This window comes from Dipodomys ordii, unplaced genomic scaffold, assembly GCF_000151885.1.
Source record: "Dipodomys ordii isolate 6190 unplaced genomic scaffold, Dord_2.0 Scaffold14, whole genome shotgun sequence".
Lineage (NCBI taxonomy): Eukaryota > Metazoa > Chordata > Mammalia > Rodentia > Heteromyidae > Dipodomys > Dipodomys ordii.
Genome location: NW_012267230.1, coordinates 1,891,430 through 1,905,321, shown reverse-complemented (window position 1 = coordinate 1,905,321; position 13,892 = coordinate 1,891,430). Strand labels below are relative to the sequence as shown.

Genomic DNA, 13,892 nt, shown 5'->3' with positions numbered 1-13,892 from the left:
GGCTGGCTTTGAACCTCGATCCTCAGATCTCAGCCTCCTGAGTAGCTAGGATTATAGGCGTGAGCCACCAGCGCCCGGCTGGGCTGTCTTTTAAACTGAGATCCTCAGATCTCAGCCTCTTGAGTACATAGGATTACAATCATGATCCACGGGTGCTTACATTTCACACAGCTTGGAAACCTGGTGATTGTCTCGTTCGAGGATGAGGCTCCAAACGCTGTCCATCCAGTGGCCAGCTGTTTGAAATTGCTTAGGACATCCTGTCCTGGGCAAAGCTGTTTGTCCCTTGCTGAGGCCTTTTTCTGTTAGGTCTGAGCCATTCTCTTCCACCAGGGTTCTTGCACCTGGGTGGTCTCCGCACTGCTCTCTACAATTACATCTTTGCCAAGAAGTACCAGGGCAGCTTCATTCTGAGGCTGGAGGACACAGATCAGACCCGTCTGGTGCCTGGGGCGGCAGAGAACATAGAAGACATGCTGGAGTGGGCAGGTAAGGCTGTTGAGCTTGTGGGGTCCAGGGTGGAGGATGGCAAAGAGTTCATGGGGTGCCAGAAAATGCTGAGGTCCAAGGCTGAATTAGGATTCCTGTTACTAAAGCTTGAACTCAGGGCCTGGGTACTTCCATTAACATTTTTGCTCAGGGCTAGGGCTTTATTATTGGAGGCATAGCTCCACTTCCTGCTTATGCTGGTTAATTAGGGATAAAAGAGTTACATTTTCCTGCTCACGCTGGCTTTTAACTGCATTTCTTAGATCTCTGCCTCCTGAGTTGGTAGGATAATAAGCATGGGCTACTGGTACCTGGCTTGGTGTCCCTGTTCTAATTGCAGAATTGTTAGGTCCATTCCCTATGGGGATCAGGCAGGAAACAGCCTACATGGGAGTTGGAGGACATGACCTCATCCAAAGGACAAAGTACCTGTGAGCCCCAGCTACCGCTCCCATAGGAATGCAGGCTCAACTTGTCCAGTGTCCAGATTCTAAGAAGAGCCAGAAATCCAGATGTTTTTATGAATACTTCCTATTGTTCAATCTAGGTTCTGATTTTTTTTTTTTAACCATACCGGGTGAGCAAAACAAAGTGTGTATAGTCTCTGAAGTGGATCTTCAGGTTAGAAGTAAGTCCTGAAGACAGTTAGGCTGAAGGAGAACAAAGAGGAGTGTGTCTCCTTGTGTGTCCACACAAACTTCTGCAGGCCTGCCTAGGACGGGCCCTGCTAGGTGCCATGACCACTGAAAGGAAACAGCCCTATGAAAATACCAAGACTAGGGATATGTATTCTCCTCCAGGTAAATTACTCACTGGATTCTGAGGCCCTGGAGTTCTGAAACCCATTCTCCTTCTAGCTTCTCTCCTAGGTTTCAGCCCATATTCAGTTGAGATTAATTCAATAAAGGAACCAAGATCACTTACTATGGTCCACAAATCTGTGTCAGGTGCTTGAGACTAGTGTCTATGCAAAGACCCAGGGCATGACAGAGAGAGGATATAAGCAGACTTGTTCTTGTTTTTTGTTTGTTTTTGCTTTTTTGGGAAAGTTCTTGCTCTCTAGCCCATCTGGTCTCAAAAGGAAGATCTACTTGGTTAAATATCCTGAGTGTTGGGATTGCAGGTGGGCAAGCCCCACACTGGTTAGCCTAACATTATGTCATTGTGTGTGTGTGCATGTGCGTGCGTGCATGTGCGTGCTTTCTAGTATTGGGGCATGAATTCAGGTCCTGGGCACTACCCTGTAGCTTTTCACTCAAGGCTGTGTTCTATCACTTGAGCCACACCTCCACATCTGAATTTTTGGTGGTGAATTGGAGGTAAGAATCTCACAGATTTTCCTGCCCTGGCTAGCTTCAAACTGCAATTCTTAGATCTCATCCTCCTGTGTACAGATTATAGGCATGAGCCACTGGGGCCTGGCTAAGGTAGATGCATTTTTAATTTTTAAAAGTGACTTCATACAGATTTCCATAGTGGTTGCAGTAGTTTACATTTCCACCAGCAGTTTATGAGTGTGTGTGTGTGTGTCCGTGTGTGTGTCCGTGTATGTGTGTCCGTGTGTGTGTGTCCGTGTGTGTGTGTGTCCGTGCGCGTGCGTGCTGGTCCTGGGGCTCATCCCCCTTAAAATCAGTCTTCAGGGTGGCCAGCATCCTGGACCCAGTATCATTATCCTGTACAAGCTCTGTCACAGGCAGAAAGGGCAGACGGGGTTGGGAAGGTGGCTCAGTGGTACAGTGCTTGCCTTGCATGCATGAGGCCCTGGGTTCGATTCGTCAGCACCACATAAGCAGAAAAAACTGGAAGTGGAGCTATGACTCTAGTGGTAGAGTGGTAGCCTTGAGCTGAAGAGCCAAGGGACAGCGCCCTGGCCAGAGTTCAGGCCCCACAACTGACAAAAAATAAAAATAAATAAATAAATGGCAGAAGAGCAGCCAAGCCTGCAGGCTCGATCTCCATCCTTATACCCTCTCTCCATCCACTGCTGCAGGCCTGGACTGGTTTCTCCCTAACCGAGGAAACAGTGGGTAGACAGAGAGGAAGTTGGTGTTGGGGCACCCCCACTGCCATTTGACTTCTCAGGTACCAGGGGGTGACCCAGAGGCCTCAGCCCCTCTGTGCTTTGTCTTATAATCTCCAAAGTGAAAACCTAATAATATTGATTATTGGGATTATTGGGAGGCTGGAAAGGTTAGGTATGAGCTGAGTGTGGTGGTATATAGTTGTAATCCCTGATAATGAGGGAAGACTGAGATAGGAAAATAGCCATTTTCAACCAGCCCAGACAAAGATACCAGACAGTGCCTAAAAAAAATCAACTAAAAACAGAAGCACCTGGAGCATGATCAAATGGTAGAGGGGAACAAGGCCTGGAGTTGAATCCTTAGTACTGTCCCCCTCCCCCCCCAAAAAAGTTTAATGTGTGCCAAGTGTCTTGAGAAATGAATGGGACTGAGTGCTGTGTGTTTCTCCCTCTGCTCCTCAGGCATCCCCCCTGATGAGAGCCCCCGCCGGGGCGGTCCCGCCGGCCCCTACCAGCAGTCCCAGCGGCTGGCCCTGTATGCCCAGGCCACAGAGGCACTCCTGCGCTCCGGAGCTGCCTACCCCTGTTTCTGCTCCCCACAACGGCTGGAGCTCCTGAAAAAGGAGGCCCTGAGGAGCTACCAGACACCCCGGTGAGTGCCCTGGCCAGTGCTCTGTGTGCCATCAGTGCTGCGTACCCACACATAAGCTCCCTGTCAGTTTCTATGAGGGGGGGTCTAGGCAGGGCTTAGCTGGGTTCTTTGGCTCAGTGTACTTTTGCCATTTGGGTCTCAGCCAGGCCTGCAGGGGCTTGAACTCAGGGCCTGAGTGCTGTCCCTGAGCTTTTTTGCTCAAGGCTAATGCTGTACCACTTGAGCCATAGCTCCACTTCTTTTGGTGGAGATGGGAGTCTCATGGACTTTCCTGCCTCAGCTGGCCTTGAACCATGATCCTCAGATCTAAGCCTTTCAAGTAGTTACTGGTAACAGCCCATGGCCTGTAGTTTTGGGGAGGATCTTCCTCCACCTTCCTTCTAGGCTATTGGCAGGCCTTTGGTACCAGCTAGCTATGACTGGATGCCATTGGTTCCTTGCCACATAGGCCTCTCCAGAGGGCAACTCACACATGGCAGCTCTTGCTCAGAGAAGACAAGGGAGAGAGCAAGCGGGTCCACAAGATAGAAGTGGAAGTGACATCTGGTCATGGGTAGAAGGAAGGCAGTAGGTCCAGCCATACTCAAGGGAGAGCATCGGTTCACGTGAGGAGCTGTCTCAGGCTGTCATTTTAATCACATTTATCATTATTTTTACTCTGGACATTTTTTATACTTGAAGTAACAAAATCTATGAAGTCCTGCGTTTTAATGTACAGTGATATGATACTCTGTAGTACAAAATACAATGTACAGAAATTTCTATCAAATAAACCTAAAGAAACACACTTGAGCCAGGTGTTGGTGGCTCATGCCTGTAATCCTAGCTACTCAGGAGAACTGAGTATCACAGTTCAAAGCCAGCCCAGGCAGAAAAGTCCCTTTGAGACTCTGCTCCAATTAACCACTCAAAAACAAGAAATGGTGCTATGGCTCAAGTGGTAGAGCACTAGCCTTAAGGCTCAGGAACAGTTCCCATGCCCTGAGTTCAAGCCCATAACTAGAAAAAAAGAAAAAAAAATACACGTGCTTTTTACACTTGGGAATTTAAGTTAGAAAAATTTGCTTTATTTGTAAAAAAAAAAAAAAACCACATTATTTTAAAAGGTAAAACTTTTATGTGTTTAAAATGTCCAGAAAAATTCAGGATGAGTTGTTCTAAGCCTACCTCTGGCCCTCACTTCCCTTTATCCAACATCTGCTGTTGAACTTAATTCTCTATATACACTGACCAGTGTTCCTGTTATCTCCTTTGCCCTAATTGGTTACACATAATGTGTTGTGTGTCATTCCCATACTATCTTGAAGGTTGGCTTCATACCAGTCCACAATTCTTTTTTTGGGGGGTAAGAGGGAGGTTGGTCGTGGGGCTTGAACTCTGGGACTGGGCTCTGCCCCTCAGCTCTTCAGCTCAAGGCAAGTGCTCTACTACTTGAGCCACAGAGCCACTTCCGGTTTTCTGGTGGTTCATTGGAGATAAGAGTCTCATGGACCTTTCCTGCCTGGGCTGGCTTTGAACTGCAGTCCTCAAATCTCAGCCTCCTGAGTAGTTAGGATTACTGGTGTGAGCCAACAGCACCCAGCTCCAGTCCACAATTCTTTTTCTTTTTTCTTCCTTTTTGTTGGTGTTGGGGCTTGAACTCAGGGCCTGGGCATTGTCCCTGGGCTGTTTTGCTTAAGGTTAGCATTCTACCACTTGAGCCACACACAGTTCCACTTCCAGTTTTCTGGGAGTTAATTGGAGATGAGAGTCTCAGACTTTTTCTGCTTGGGCTGATTTTGAACCTTGATCCTCATATCCATCTGAGTAGTTAGAATCACAGGTGTGAGCCACCAGTGCGTGGCTCACAATTCTTTTTTTTTTTTCCCCCAATTTTTTTTATTGTGATTAAGTGGTTACATAATTTCCCCAAATTTCACAGTATTGTGGGATAGTGATGCTTAGTTAATCATGATTCTTTCTTATACTCACTTAATATTCCATGGTATGCATATACCATCTATAACTTAGTGGGTTCCTTATTAATGGATCTTTTTGTCCTTTCTCATTTGTTACGGTGACATTTTACCTGTGTGGTAGTTGTAGAATGACAGGGTCAGTGTATAGTGGTTCATGCACTGGTCAGCAGGAACATAGCATGAAAGTTCCACCTTCAGTGAACTATTGGACAAGGGCTCAAATGTTTGTACATGCATTACAACATCAACTGTAGTGTTGCTTTTCTGAGATAAGATCATGCTTTGTAGCCCCGGCTGGCCCCCAACTTGTGATCCTCCTGCCTCAGTCTCCTGAGTGCTGGGATTACAAGTATGCATTACCACACCTGACAATGCTTTTTTTTTTTTCTTTAATATCGTAAGCAGTCTACAAATCCATTGATAGAATTAAATGATCACATCATGGGATCTGTGCAGCCATCTATATCTGTTGATTGAACATTTCACTGTGTCAAAGACTGAGAGTACATTTACATTTGTGCGTTACCTAGGACAATTGAATACAAGTAAGGGGGCACTTTGTTCAGACTGACACAGTGGAATGCCTAGAACTCTGGCCAATTTGAGCCTCCTGGGGATCTGGTAACACATAGCTTCCTGTTCACCTGAGATGTACATTTCCGACAGCCTCCCAAGTTGGACTGGTGCCAGGTGTCCATATACCCCATTGAGTAGCAGGACGGAAACCACACAGGCAGCCTCCCTCTCCTGCAGAACTCTGGGGTGGGTGACAGGTTGCTCAAGATACTAGGGCTCCATTGTGGCTTCTTTCCACTGCATTGCCTTCTCCAAACACAGCACCTCATAGGAAAACATCCAAGGAGGGCTGAAAGCAGGGATATGAGGATTTAAGAAAGGATCTAGCTGGGCACCATGGCACACATTTATAATTCAGGAGGCTGAGATGGAAGGATCACAGTTCAAGGCCAGCTTGGGCCAAAAGTTCACAGGTCCTCATCTCAACAGAAAAGGCTGGGTGGGTGTGGTGGTGCGTGCCTGTCATTCCACCTATGGTGGGAAGCATAAACAAGATGGTGGGTCAGGCCTATCCTGGCAAAAAATAAGGATCCTATCTTAGAAATAAGCAGAACAGGGGCTGGAAAGGTGACTTAGTGGTAGACTGCTTGCCTAGCATGCATGAAGCAGCCCTGGGTTTGATTCCTCAGTACCACATACACAGAAAAAGCCTGAAGTTGTGCTGTAGCTCAAGGTAGAGTGCTAGCCTTGAGCAAAAGAAACTCAAAGTTTCTTCTTGTGACTATTTCTTAGCTTCATTTGGAGAGGAAAACCTCTTAGACCTTAGCCCTCCCCTACTCACCACATGGAGTTTTCTGCCTCTTAGGAATAGAATAGGGTCCCCTTCCCCCTTGGACTGCTCCCTGGCACTGGGTCCTGGGATTGCAGGCTTGGCTGTAGCGATTGTGACTTCACCTTGGTCTCAGCACTTGCCACTTCTTGGCAGCAAAGGAAACGGGGAATAGCTGGTAGACAGTAGACATCAGAGTCTGCTCCCTTGCACAATCCCACCTTACCATTGCTCTCATTTTGGACAGAGCATAATGAGATAAATGCCTGTTCCAGAGTCACACCACAGTCAGAGGCCAGGGAGGGAACTCATGTACAACCCCGGGTCTCTTATCAGGTATGCTGATCTGCTTCCCAACAGGTATGATAATCGGTGCCGAAACCTGAGCCAGGCACAGGTAGCGCAGAAACTGGCCACGGACCCCAAGCCCGCCATCCGCTTTCGCCTGGAGGAGGAGGCACCAGGCTTCCAGGACCTGGTGTATGGCTGGAATCAGCATGAAGTGGCCAGCGTGGAAGGGGACCCAGTCATCATGAAGAGTGATGGCTTCCCCACATACCATCTGGCCTGTGTGGTGGATGACCACCACATGGGCATCAGCCACGTGCTGCGGGGATCTGAGTGGCTTGTATCTACCTCCAAGCACCTGCTCCTGTACCAGGCCCTGGGCTGGCAGCCACCTCGCTTTGCCCACCTACCCCTGGTCCTCAACAAAGATGGCCACAAGCTCTCCAAGAGGCAAGGGGACATTTTCCTGGAGCATTTCATGGCAGCTGGCTTTCTGCCAGATGCTCTTCTTGACATCATCACCAACTGTGGTTCGGGGTTTGCAGGTACCTGTGCGTTCACGTTGACACAGTTGAATGGTACAGAGCAAGGGCTTTGCTCCCTGCCAGCCTCATGATCTTAGACCAGTTCTTTATGTTGTTGGTGGTGGTGGTCATAGAGCTTGAACTCAGGGCCTGGGCACTGTCCCTGAGCTCTTTTGCTCAAGGCTAGTGCTCTGCCACTTTGACCCATAGCACCACTTCCAGTTTTCTGGTGGTTAATTGGAGATGAGAGTCTCACAGCCTTTCCTGCTCAGGCTGGCTTCTAACCATGATCCTCAGATCTCAGCCTCCTGAGTAGGAATACAGACATGAGCAACCAGCACCTAGCTCAATCCATTATTTTATACAGTACTTAGTGTGTGGGGGCTGGGGCTGGAAATTGAGCACACTGAGTCTAGTTCTTGCCTTCAGGATGCTTAAAGCTCCTTGCTTTATCTGAATTGTGATTGTGAGGATAAGAGTCTCCTTCACAGTAGTTAGTGGGGACTCACTGAGCTCAGTGGATGTGAGGCACCCCTTACTGTCTGCCACTCAGTAACCCCCACTAAAAACCTCATGATGACTACCACTACACAGATGTACTTCCTAAGTACTGCAGATTGCTCCATGAATCTGTCGTTCTAGGCTCAGCCCTTAAATGTGGCCCAGCACTCAGCCCAAACCCTGATGAATCAAGCACCAAATGTGATGACCTCATGTGGCAAGGATTTTTTTTGGGGGGGGAGGGGGGTGCGTCTGCTGGGGTTTGAACTCAGGGCTTTGCACTTTCTAGACAGATGCTCTGCTGCTTGAGCTACCATTCCCAGCCCAGGACAGGGAGTTCTGAAATTGTATCAGTAATCATCTGCTTACTGTTCTGCTCGTATTTCATGTAGCTTCAAATAGCCTTAAAGGATCCAGATGCTGGTGGCTCAGGCCTTTAATGCCAGCTACTCAGGAGTCTGAGGCCTGGAGGATTGTGGCTCAACACCAACCCCAGGCAGAAAAGTCTGCAAGATTCTCATCTCTGAGTAATTAACAAAATGCTGGACTGGAGAAGTGGCTCAAGTGGTAAAACATGAGGGTCCGAGTTCAATCCTCAGTACAACAAACAGAAAAAATTCTTGGGCTGGGAAGGTGGCTCAGTGGTAGCATGCTTGCCTTGCATGCATGAGGCCCTGGGTTTGATTCCTCAGTACCACAAAAGCAGAAAAAGCCAGAAGTGGTGCTGTGGCTCAAGTGGTAGAGCAATAGCCTGGAGCTGAAGAGCTGAGGGACAGCATCCAGGCCCAGAGTTCAGGCCTCACAACCAACAAAAAAAAAGAAAGAAAGAAAAAATTCTTGAGGGGTAGTTACTAGTTATTCCCCCACTTTGTAAGATGATAGGGAGGCTCAGAGAGGTGGAATAACTTGCCAGAGTCACACAGCTAATGAGGACATGGCATTTCAGGTCTGTGCCTATACATAATGGCTTCCAGCTCCACAGACGAGAGCAGCTGCTTATAAGAAGTAGCTAAGCAGTGTCTAGCTAGACTGCTTATAAGAAGTAGCTAAGCAGTGTCTAGCTAGACTGGGCGACAGAGGAAAGAAGGAAGGAAGGGAGAGAGGGAGGGAGGGAGGGTGAGGAGGAGAAGGAAGAAGCTAAGTGGCTGGTTGGTTCACTTGCAGAGAACCAGATGGGCAGGACGCTGCCAGAGCTGATAACTCAGTTTGACCTGAGCCGAATTACCTGCCACTCAGCCCTGCTGGACCTTGAGAAACTCCCAGAATTCAACAGGTAAGTGGAAATGGTGTCCCTCCAGTAGAAAAAGTCTTTCCTGCCCAGTTCTCACAGTGAAAGTATAGTGGACTCTGGAGTCACCCACACTTGATTCTGACTTTGGGTGTGCTATCTACTGTTCCATGTCACCTAAATTTTTCAACTTTATTTTCTCTTCTCGAAAACAGAGAAGAGTTATTTTACTACCATTTTTATTTTAATTTACTTTTTAGTGCTATACTGGGGCTTGAGCTGTCCCTTAGCTTAAACCAAGTCTAGCACTCTACCACTTGAACCACAGCTTCACTTCCAGCTTTTTTTTTTCCCACTGGTTAATTGGAGAAAAGTTTCAGACTTTCTTGCCTCAGCTGTCTTCAAATTGTGATCCTCAGATCTCAGCTTCCTGAGTAGCTAGGATTACAGACATGAACCACAAGCTCACATCTTTTTTAGTGGTTGTAATAATTATCTTTTGCCACAAATACATACAACTGGGGCTGGGAATGTGGCTTAGTGGTATAGAGTGCTTGTCTAGTATACATGAAGCCCTGGGTTTGAGTCCTCAGTACCACATAAACAGAAAAAGCCCGAAGTGGCGCTATGGCACAAGTGGTAGAGTGCTAGTCTTGAGCAAAAGAAGCTCGGGATCAGTGCCCAGGCCATGAGTTCAAGCTCCGGGACTGGGGAAAAAAAACATGCAACTGTAGTATTCAAATGTATATTTAAAGTCATGTCTGAACACAAATACTTGTCAAGTTCAAACGTGTGCAACAGGTTATAAAAGTATTACAGAAAATAGAAGAGGTCCCAAATGATGTAGTAAGAAGAAGAAAGAACGTTGCTTAGCATTGATGAGCAGATAGCTATTTTCCAGTCTATTTAGACATGTAAGTAGAAGCTGTTAACATGTCTGGAAACCCAGACCAAAGCCCACATGGTATTCAAAAACAGGTAACATCTGGATTCTCCTGTGGACTAGTAGGACAGTCTTGTATTTAGATCTTCTGTCTGGCCTTGGCCTAGAGCCTGTCAGTGGAAAAGAAGTCTCAGAGTGGATGAGGGAATGAGAGCTTCATGAACAGAGAGGCACGCTGCTCCCCTCTGAGCACTGCCTCAGTTCTCACTGGGAAAAAAAGGTGGGTCTTGTCCATCTTGATAGTCAAAGATTCCAGTTTTATGGGTAAAAGTAGAAAATTCATTTGCTGATGCAAAATTTGCATAGGCCTTGAAGGTCAAGCTTCCATTTTCGGAGGCCCTGAAGGTCAAGTTGTCATACTGTCTCTTCAGCTCTGTGTGTAACATTTTACCCTCAGGCTCTTTGTAGTGGACAATCAAGGTCCTGAGACCACCAGTAATCACCTAGAAGTGCACAGTGCAGTAGGTGCCCCTGAGGATGGATCCTCCTAGAAACCCTGATTGGCGTTGTCAGACAGGGTGTAGGCAGGGTGCCTGGAGGCAGCAGTAGCAGCAGGGGCGGCAGCAGCCATGGCTGCAGGGCGGTTGTCATAATTAAATGTTGCATACAGGTGTCTTGCACAGTCCTGGCACATGGACAATGTTCCATAAACAGCAGGCACTGATTTATCATTATGGTTTATATTCCTGGATACTCACTGTTTGCATGAACCTGGTTAATACCCACAGCCTAAAAGCATCTTCATTTAGCATCCTTCCTCATGCTTACCCAGCCACAATGAGCACTGTTTTAGGCCACTGAGTCTGTATTTCAGGTGCTTGTTATTTCAAGGTAGACCTTCATCTTGAAAGCTAATGTCATGACGGTTCAAATGTTGACCTGACTTAGCCAGGCATCTATGGTCAGTCAGGTTGTCTTGGTTCCTTCAGCACTGGTTTAGGAACAGGCTCTTCCAGACAACTGGAAGTGGTGTGTGGCTCAAAGTGGTAGAGTACTAGTCTTGAGTAAAAAGAGGTCAGGGGCAGTGCCCAGGCCCTGAATTCAAGCCCTATGACTGAAAAAAAAAAGAAGAAGAAGAAGAAGCATGTTATGGAACACCTGGATTCTTCAATAAATCATTTCATAAATGTAAAGAACACTTTGATGGTAGCACGAAGGCTAGCTCTGTGATGTGTCATCCTTCGAGCCCCCACCCACTGCCCTGGGGGATGGAGTCAGCAGCCCAGGAGAGCCCCTTGACGTCCTGCAGGCTGCACCTCCGTCGACTGGTGAGCAGTGACGCCCAGAGACGCCAGCTGGTGAGGAAGCTGCAGGCCTTGGTGGAGGAGACTTTCGGGAGCCAGCTGCGCGATCGTGCCGTCTTGGACCCCGCGTACTTGGAGAGGATCATTCTGCTGCGACAGGTGTGGGGCTGGGGCCCTGGTCGGTGGAGCCATTCCTTCCCCTTCCAATGCCTGAGGAGCCCTGTTGGCAGTGTAGGCTGTGACTGCCACTTCCCCAGGGCCACGTGTGCCGCCTGCAGGATTTGGTCTCCCCACTATACTCCTACCTGTGGACACGCCCCACTGTGGGCCGAGAGCAGCTGGGCGCCATCTCAGAGAAGGTGGATAAGATTGCTGAGCGTGTGCTGGGGTGAGTGTCTACAGATCCAGCTCGGGGTTCCATGCCCTTCCTGACTTTTCTCCCTTGACAGCTTTCCCAGCCCTTCCTCTTCCCTGTTGGACCACCCCCCCCTTTTTTTCCTCCCCCCCATCTCCCCACCCCCACACAGACCCATAGTCCCTGGAAAAGGGCTCATTTGTTGGTTTCTTGGGAAGCAGAGCAACCCAGGGGCACAAGGACATTCCTAAGAATGCTGCACTGGGCTCCATGGCTTGAACTCACCTTAGCTACATTCTATTTTTGTCTCTCAATAAGTTTTCCTCTGTGTGCGTGTGTGGCATGCGAGTGCCACACCAGTATTGGGGCTTAAACTCACGGCCTAAGTACTGTCCCTCAGTTTTTTCACTCAAAGGCGATGCTGTACCACTTGACCCATACCTCCACTCTGACTCTTGGCTGGCTAATTAGAAATGAGAGTCTCACAGACTTTCCTGCCTGGGGTGGCATCAAACAGTAATCCTCAGATTTCAGCCTCCTGAGTAACTAGGATTACAGGCGTGAGCCACCGGTACCCGGTTGGGAAATGTCTTTAAGTTTGGCGGCTATATGCCAGGCTGAAAGTTCTGTTACTGCAAAAGAAAGGGGTACAGCAGACAAGAATAACTATGTAGTTCTCACAGATTTTTATTTCAAACTTAGTATTATGATCATTAGTATTGAGACCTAATTTGATTTTTTTTTTCCTACTTGATATATCCCTTTCTTCTTTATTCAGTATTAGTCCTAGGGCTTGAACTCAGGGCCTACGTACTGTCTCGGAGCTTTTTATTTTATTTGCTCAAGACTAGTGTTCTATTACTTAAGCCACAGTTCCACTTCCAGCTTTTTAGATGTTCCTTGTGAGACTGCTTTAAACAGCAATCTCAGGTCTCAGCTAGGATTATAGGCATGAGCCACCAGCTTCCTGGTTGGTTATTTATTTATTTATTTATTGCTAGTCTTGGGCTTGAATTCAGGGCCTAGGCACTGTCCTGAGCTTCTTTTTTGCTCACGGCTAGCACTGTACCTCTTGTGCCACAGTGCCACTTCTGGCTTTTTCTGTTTATGTGGTACTGAGGAATCGAACCCAGGACTTCATGCATGCTAGGCAAACACTCTACCACTAAGCCACATTCCCAGCCCTGGTTTATTTCTTTTTTAAATTAACTGACAGGGTGTCCAGGTTGCCCAGGCTGGTCCTAAACTGGACTTAGGCAGTTCTCTATAAGAATCTCAAGAAACTGGGGCTGGGAAGGTGGCTCAGTGGTAGAGCGCTTGCCTTGCATGCATGAGGCCCTGGGTTCAATTCCTCAGCACTGCATAAGAAAAAAGTCGGAAGTGGCGCTGTGGCTCAAGTGGTAGAGTGCTAGCCTTGAGCTGAATAGCTGAGGGACAGCGCCCAGGCCCAGAGTTCAGGCCCCATGACTGGACCCCCCAAAAAAAAATCTCAAGAAACTGGGATTGCAGCAGAGACAACTATACCCAAATTTGTTCAGAACTTGGAGATCATCTGCATTCTTTTCCACAGCTAAACCTGCTCCATAGTAGTTGCTTTTAGCATTACTTTTAGCCCCTCTCCTAGTGCTGGGCATTTGCGTGACTATTACAGAGAACAGCGCAGTAATCACCTAGCATAGACATAATTAAGCATGTTTGTAAGTTTATTTCCAAGTGCTATTATTAACACCACTCTTAATTTAGGACATTCCACAGCAGGAACTATTAGTTCTGTGTCACCAAGGCTCCTGTCTTAACTCCTCAGCCTGTCATCGGAGTGGATGACAGGCCCTGGGACACCCACTCCAGGCAGGAAAGCTGACACCCAAGTGTTCCAGAGCTGCTCGATCACTAGAAGTCCCTTTGGGGCCCACGCCAAGTGTTGAGCTAGTTTTCATGTGGCCAGAGTTGCCAACAGTGGCCATCTGGGGCCTGTCAGTCTGCCTTCAGTTCCTGGGCAGCTGCTTTCCTTGATGGAGTAAGAGTAGGAAGAGTGCTGATTTTATTCCAACATTGCTTGCTTGCTTTGCCTCACTCCTTTCCTTTCCTTTTTTTTTTTTTTTTCCCCTGCTGGCATTACTGGGGTTTAAACTCAGGGTCTTGTGCTTGCTGGTCTACCGCTCTACCACTTGAGCCACACACCCCCAGCCTCTTATCATATTCCATTTTATGTTTTTAATATTTAATTATAAAACAGTACTGTAGGGCTGGGAAGGTAGCTCAGCGGTAGAGTGCATGCCTTGCAAGCATGAGGCCCTGGGTTCGATTCCTCAGCACCACATAAACAGAAAAAGCCGGAAGTA

At 47.7% G+C, this 13,892-nt stretch overlaps 1 protein-coding gene across 2 annotated transcripts in view; it reads left to right on the top strand.

Annotated features, from left to right (window-relative positions):
- The window catches only part of Ears2 (glutamyl-tRNA synthetase 2, mitochondrial), a 23,368-nt gene that overhangs the window by 3,789 nt on the left and 5,687 nt on the right, over positions 1 to 13,892 (top strand). For both annotated transcript variants that reach the window (XM_013011379.1, XM_013011380.1), the window contains exons 2-7: positions 334 to 489; positions 2,975 to 3,164; positions 6,828 to 7,300; positions 8,945 to 9,053; positions 11,201 to 11,354; positions 11,453 to 11,583. In XM_013011379.1, coding sequence (XP_012866833.1) covers positions 334 to 489; positions 2,975 to 3,164; positions 6,828 to 7,300; positions 8,945 to 9,053; positions 11,201 to 11,354; positions 11,453 to 11,583 — 1,213 coding nt within the window. The remainder of the gene's footprint in view (positions 1 to 333; positions 490 to 2,974; positions 3,165 to 6,827; positions 7,301 to 8,944; positions 9,054 to 11,200; positions 11,355 to 11,452; positions 11,584 to 13,892) is intronic.